The sequence below is a fragment of the Seriola lalandi genome, unplaced genomic scaffold (genome assembly GCF_002814215.2).
Source record: "Seriola lalandi dorsalis isolate HSWRI2012SDOR001 ecotype SW California unplaced genomic scaffold, Sedor1 jcf7180002054351, whole genome shotgun sequence".
NCBI lineage: Eukaryota > Metazoa > Chordata > Actinopteri > Carangiformes > Carangidae > Seriola > Seriola lalandi.
Window position 1 is genome coordinate 609,769 of NW_019524904.1, and position 7,350 is coordinate 617,118.

General features: G+C 42.7%; 1 protein-coding gene across 2 annotated transcripts; it reads right to left on the reverse strand.

Moving 5' to 3' along the window:
* Positions 1-186: 186 nt before the first annotated feature.
* agtr1b (angiotensin II receptor, type 1b) lies at positions 187-6,817 on the reverse strand. 2 transcript variants are annotated; one of them, XM_023407934.2, is made up of 2 exons: positions 6,546-6,817; positions 187-2,275 (listed from the first exon to the last, which is right to left on the reverse strand). In XM_023407934.2, exon 2 carries the CDS (start codon positions 2,166-2,168, stop codon positions 1,080-1,082), a length of 1,089 nt encoding a protein of 362 aa, XP_023263702.1. In that variant the 5' UTR covers positions 2,169-2,275; positions 6,546-6,817; the 3' UTR covers positions 187-1,079. The 2 variants fall into 2 exon arrangements, with proteins under 2 accessions (XP_023263702.1, XP_087030551.1); XM_087174425.1 differs by lacking the exon at positions 6,546-6,817 and adding an exon at positions 5,799-5,889.
* Between the last annotated feature and the right edge of the window lie 533 nt (positions 6,818-7,350).

Here is a 7,350-nt window from a genome sequence, read left to right on the forward strand (position 1 = left end):
ATAGTCAATGATTAATAGATGCTAGAGTTGCTTGGGAAAACTTTGAGCTAAAGTAATTTGATTCTGATTCCTCACAGTTACTTAATCTCAGATCAGCTGTTATTTCTGGATGTTTTGGTAACCAATGACACATTTTCCTGATGATTTATAACACACAAGATCAACAACAACAAAAAAAAAATCAACTTTGGACTGTAGATTTTTCATTTTATTCATATTTTCATATATTCACAAACTGTACACTTAGAGAGTAGAAAAAAAAAAAATCTATCAACATGTTTAAATACCACAAATACAACCACCATAGTTATTGACAATGATCACCCGACCAGGAGTGTTTGTGTAGTACTCTTATTTATACAGTGTGTTACTCCCCGACTTGGAAACATCTCAGCATTACAGTCTTATTATGCAAACACTTATTATACATTTTCACACAGAGCACATAATTCGACAATACTATTTAGATACTAGTCATGGTCAAATATGTTAATAACGGATAAATTTACATCATATTTTTGCTACACATATCCAATTATTCCATGTATAAATCTGCGGCAGAGCATGCATGGGTGACTTATTTATTAGCTTTGGTGTTTTTGCTGAACATTTGATAACTGTTCCAATTGGAAAGACCTGCTGAGCACACAGAATGGTTATCACTGGACGATATATTACTGCACTGTATCCCATCACTGTATTATGGCGACAAAATCCTGCACATACATGCATATCTTATATAAATAATGGAAAAAGCGATATGTAATCATGTGTAGCCTTCTCTTGCAGGGAATCACCCCATTCATATAGTGGAACAGAAATTTTGCCAGCATGAATGTGACAAGCATGAGTGCTGTGTGATGGTTTACAAATAATTATTCTGCAGACTGTAGTAAATATCTCTTTGACTTACTCACAGAGGGACATGAATGTAACTTTGCAGCCATTCTCCATGAGTCAGTGCTTGGTAATACAGTTGGGGATTTTAAAAGCATGGAATGTCTCCATCCCCGGACTCTTAACCACAGACCAAAACAGTGGGGCGGGTGAACTTGTACCCTCTTTCTTTTTTTCTTTTTTCACTTAACGTCAGAAGAGGCCTTACTTTTGGATGTAAGACTCAGTGCCTCTGAGGCACGGAATGACAGGGCGCTCATCTTGGAGCTGATGCTCAGGTGAGGCCCAGTAGGTCCACCTGGCGAGCAGCGCAACAGCCGCAGTAAGTTTTTGCGGAAGTTGTTCCCCACAAAGCCGTACACGATAGGGTTAACACAGCTGTTGAAGTAGGCGATGCAGATGGTGAAGGGCATGGCGGTGTCAATGATTTCCAGGATGGCACAGTTCTCTACCTTTGTCAGCTGGGTGAGCACCTGCATGAAGTGAAACACCTGATGGGGCACCCAGCACAGGAAGAAGGCCAGGACAGCTGCTGCGAGCATACGCAGTACTTCGTCATCCCGGGAACGGGAGCTTTTCTGGATGTGTCTTGCCCCCAGCAGCGCCCGTCCGATGAGGCAGTAACAGGTGATGATGATGATGAAGGGCACCAGGAAGCCCAGCAAGCTCTTCATCAGGCTGATGGCTAGAAGGAGCTCACTCAACCTGGCATTTTTAATGTGCGGGTGCAGAATGCCACACACTGTATTATTAGAGTGTTTGATGTTGTGGACATCCCTGGTCAGTGCTGTGGGCACACTAAGCACAAAGGCAAAAAGCCAGATCACCACACAGGTGATACGTGCGTACACCACAGTGCGGAACCTGCGTGATCGCACTGGGTGCACAATGGCCAGGTATCGGTCAATGCTGAGTGCAGTGAGGAAGAAGATGCTGGTGTAGAGGTTAAAAATCACAAGCCCTGCACTGGCCTTGCACAGGAATCCACCAAAGGGCCAGTGATAGCCTGTGGCGGTGAAGGTCGCCCACATGGGCAGAGTGATGAGGAAGGTGAGGTCAGATATAGCAAGATTGAGAACAAATATGTTGGCCACAGTCTTCAGCTTCATGTAGCAGTAGATGACAGCCACCACCATACTGTTTCCGACAATGCCGATGACAAAGTTACAGCCATAGACGATGGGTACCAGGGTGAAGATGAATTCGTGGCTTCCAGACATGCCGCATGTCAGCGCTATCCCGTCTGTTGCTCCTGCCGTTATATTCTGCATTTTCCCTTTTTAGTGCCAGATCCTGGTACTTTTAAACAGGGGGCCCTGTCAGCAGGGTGCGTCTGTGGTGACTGATACAGGCCTTGGGCGAGGGCCTCAGCGTAGTCCTATAAAAGAAACACAACAAAAATGTCACAGGCAGTCTAGGGGGAGAGCAATCATTATACCACTGGCATGGCCCATAAACACTAATCCACACGAGCACCCATGAAAGTGCTCACCCTACACCAGCTCATTAAAGACCTGCACATTAGAGCCATCCTGACGCTTTATGTTATTTCTGTAAAATAAGAAGCCATGAAAAACAGATGTTGTATGTTATTCAATATTCCAAAAATGCACTTGAAACATCATTATTCAGACAATCTGCTCTTTGCCATCTCCTTTAAATCGTCTCTCTGCTAATGAATGGCAACAGTAAAACTGTACAGTGTTTATCAAATGGCCCGTCCATCTGGGTGGACTGTCAGCACCCGGAAGGAGAACATTTATGCCTTGTGTTATGACCTGTGTTAATGAAGACTGCATGGAAAAGTGTGATCTTGGATAACAACACCATTAAACACTGAGGTAGTGAGTGGAGCAGGGAGGAAAGAGAAAGAGGGGGTTGAGGCTCCAGTCACTGTAAAAGACATGTCACGTTTCAAACCCTTGGTGTGCAGAGATACATTGTACCCAGCATGAGAACTTCTAATCAGCACACACCTAAACAAACAGGACAGCAGGGATTCGGCTCTGTGGAAACTTTGCTCTGTGAGAAAATCAAACCTGCGTGCTGCGGAAAATTTGCCTCAGGGCTAGTTTTTGCTTCATTTGTATGTGCAGAATGTGAAATGGGAAAAAAAAAAAGAAGAAATTCTCCCCTTTGTTTAGAGTCTTTATGTTTAATAGAACAGCTTAGTGAGCGTCTTAGTGGGGCTGATGCAATAATATTAGCATAAGCCTCATGTATACTATTACTATAGCTGCAAAGATAGTTTCTGTTACTAATTACACGAAAATGACAATATGTTCGTGGTTACATAGAAACCAAAAAGATTGTAAGGGAAACATGCTTTGAATTTGCAGCTCAGAAATGGGTAAATAACATATATAGATTATACGGAACCATTTTATGTGCTGTTTTTTAGAATAGGAAGTTTGCTATTTTGTATATTACTTTCTTTAAATAGAAATGGAAATCTTCGTATTACCAGTATTACTAAACTAAGCAGTTGTCTTCCCACAAGATGGCATCCTAGCTTCAAGATTTTACTCACAGCTGATAGAGTGCAGTGATATCATGATGGAAAACCTGTCAGCTAGTGCACATACATTTATTTAAAAAATACTGAAAGTTGCCTTTTGCAGAAATCCTGTTGCAGCTGCTACTGTTACAGTTACTTTTTGAATGCACAAACCTTCCCTATCTGCATTCCTGCTGCCCTCTGGTTGGCATTAAGACAATCTAAGCTCCTCCAGTAAAACTATTTTATCTCCAAGTCTCCTTATTTTCCACCAGGTTTCAGTGGATGGATTCTTTGAAAAAACCCCTCAGTGCATTAAAGCAACAACCGTATCGGTTGCAGATGTGTGGATATTCGAGTGTGGAAGATGTGTGGGTGCCAAGGGCAACAGAATAATGAAATATCTTTGAGAGTTTCCTGCACAGGCCCAAAAGTAGTAGGTAGGGTAAAGTACCAATACAGATGTCACTGCTTAGATTTGCTGTACATGTGTTTTCTTTCTTTATGATTTTAACAGTGGGTGACTTCAATTTTAAACTACACTGAAAAGGGCAACAACACACATATCAGTTTCACTATTTGGGGATTTAAAAAGGTTTAAGAAAATCTCTTGATGCTAAGACGATTTCTGGTGACCACAAATGGAAATATAGTGGAAAATCCACACCCCATGCCCTTTACCATTAATGGAAGGCTTGGCATTTTATTTTTCCATGAGGGAGATGCTCAAGGCAACGGGACGTGTGGTGAGTGAATATAAACAAGGCTGGAAGTTATTGCCGCCTTTATATGTAAGTGAGCCCGATAATAAAGGTGAAGTGGCACAAGCAGAAGGTGACACGGAAGCAGGTGATTTAATGAGGCTGTGTCCATTGAGCTACAGCTCACAGTGGGATGGCACATTACTGAATGACAGCCATAAACCCTGGGTGACCACAAACAGGAAGGTAAACACCTACTTCACAAGGTCCATGAGCAAGCTGCATCCTCTCGATCAAGACAATGGACCGAGAGGCTCTGCATTGTTTGTAAACACATAGCTGCTTACAATGAATAAAATCAAGTTTAAGAGGAAGTTTGGGGATTTCTTTTGTTCCACAGAGCGGGCGGCTGACTCCCGAATGACACTGCAGTGACATTCCATTTCTAATCCTACTCCGGGGTATTTAAAAACAGCCTCTTCCTGGGATCATAGGAATTCCTTAAAAAGCTAAACCTAGAAAAGTTACAATCACAGCCTGGGCCGAACGAGTTGGGCTGACTTTGGATAGAAACGTGGTTCCCATCAACAGAGCTATCTGTGGCTGCCTTCGGCCTGAGCACCCGGCTGCTCTGACATGAGCACCACCATCTGGCTGCTCATAGAGAGCCACTAAAATGTCTGGTTGATGGAGTTAATGATTTATATCAGCCCATTATGAAGTGAGGTTCATCTTACTGGGAACACACCACCTCAGCCTCCCACCTCATGATCATCCACTCGTGTAGGCTTTTTCGGTAAACAGAGCGTTCCGCAAGCCACCAGTGCTTCCTGTTGTTGTAAACCCAACCTTTATCTTATCTTAATCTGAAAACTGCATTAATGCTCAATTTGTCACTATTACTCCTTGCAGAGTTATAATATGACTGTCAAAACCGTAGTGCACCTCATTTGTAGCCTCCTACAACTCACTTCCTCCTGTCTCAACTTACACGGAGTCACTTGAGCTGAAGAGTTTTTGAAGTAGGAAACTTAACCGACAGAAACCTCATTGACTGCCGAAGAAACTCTTTAAGTGTAGTGGTGCCATGCAATTAATCTGAAAAACGTGCCAAACTAACATATTTCTCATCTAAAATATGCACTTTTTACAAATACATGTTTAGAAAGAGAAAGAACTGAAGATTTTGATGAAGTGTGTGTGTGTCTACGTGTGTGTGATTGGGAGTGAGGGTGACAGTGTCCATGACCTAAATGAAGACTTGTGCCTGCAGGAGAGGAGCTAATGGAAATATTGGCTTCAGAAACCATGTCTGCATGTTTCTGTTTACAAAACCGAGCTTTCATGTGACTTGCACAATTAAACAGCACAAACTTCTGCCTTTAAAAACTTTCCCTCATTTCCTGTACTGTATTTTAGGAAATATGCCACCAGGACTTTGACTTGCAACAACATAACAGATTATGAACAATTTTCCGTTCAATTAATTTCCAGCGAGGAGTTTGTTAGGAGATTATTTTGCCGTAGAACCTGAGATTATATTAAATAACATAAACATAAGAGGGGGAAATAAGCACCTATAAAGGTGAAACCCACACATAACTCTTGGTGTCTGCAGCGGTTTCTTTCCTCTCTTCCTCAACATTTTCAATCTCCAGTACCAGCTGCCCCTCTCACTGACAAGGCTGAAAATTAAACGTTACCTTTTTTCTGTTCTTTTCTTGATTTATCCTTGTTATTCCACAACCACCCTGCCTTCTTTACCTTCACCCCTTTTTCCAGTGTGTCTCGCGGACTGAATTCCTCATAAGTGAGGATTTTCAAACAGCTCAAAGCTACTGTTTATCAGGAAGTGGATCCAATTTTCTAAATTGCTCATGGCAGGAATTGTTGGGTCTCTGTAAATAATATAGTATAGAGCACGGTCTAGTCTAGACCTGCTCTATATGAAATGTGATCATTTCTGTTGTGATTTGGCACTATATAAATCAAATTTGCCATGACTATAGGGATATGAGACCTGGCACGTCAGAGAAAACTTTAGCATAGACTCCATTCCTCTCGCTCCCCCCACTCGTATAGTTTCATAATGCAGTTTTGGATTCTTCCCATCCCCACTGCACAGCTACAGTAGTTGTTTTAAAGGCTCTGCACACACAGGACTTTCACATGAACAACTTGGACAAACAGCAACAACAGGTGGCACTTGTCAAATCTAACATTTGGTTTAGTTCTTTGCATTCATTTCCTACACATGGGTCCCTGAGGTAATATCAGCGATTTTCAACAAAAGACTTGTGAGATAAATATTTACAGAAACTGAAGCTTTTTCGTTTCAGCGTTGGAACATTAGATACATGTCTTCTAAACAGCCAAAACATTTTAGAATTTTTAAATAGAAAAAGTTGGCAAAATCATATTCCTGAGCATGAGGTAATGTGTGCTCTTACCTGTGGTGCTGAACCAGGAGGCTGTTGATGCTTTCAGGGCAGGACAGTCAGAGAGACAGAGAGACCACCGCAGTGTGCCAGTGACTGCCTCTGATTTAACTTAACTGGTGGAGCGAGACGAGCAGGAATACCGTCTGACACACACACCCCCCACTACTCTCTCTCTCTCACACACGCGCGCACACACACACTACAATAATGAATGAATTATGTTGGAGCCAGTCAGCTACGTATTGTAGCATCTCTCTCTGGCCGACAGTCTGCGCGCACACACAAACAAACACGCACAAGCTCTTACACAATAGCACCTCTCCTCCGCCTCCTCCTCCTCTCCTCTTCCCCCCCCTACTCCCAAGCACCCTCTCTCCCTTAATGTCTGCTTTTAATCACTCACTTTCTCTTTCATATGAAATTTATTGCTGCTTTTGACAGGTAAAACTGATTAAAGTGCCAAATCTAGGCCTGTTGCACAATCTTTTGAGGGCATTTAATTCAGCATTACCGTTTAATTCACCAGACACACACACACACACACACACACACCAGCACTTTGATAAATCTTACTTTGATATCTCGACCACCTCTCTTATTCCACTAGTATCATCTCTGATCCCATGACAGTCCCCTGTCCCTTGTCCTCTACACAGCATGAAAGGAACGGCCAGGCTCTGACTGTGATTGGACCTGTCGACACACTGTATTAATAGCTGCCACGAGCTCACTCTTGGCTTGGATCAGGCTGTACCAGGGGCTAGAAGAGGGGGTAAAATTGGCGGGTTGGAGCCAGAGAGATGGGTTACCACTT

Bases quoted from the DNA above. Each gene is read 5' to 3' on its own strand.
- agtr1b (XM_023407934.2), bottom strand. From the start codon at position 2,168: ATGCAGAATATAACGGCAGGAGCAACAGACGGGATAGCGCTGACATGC.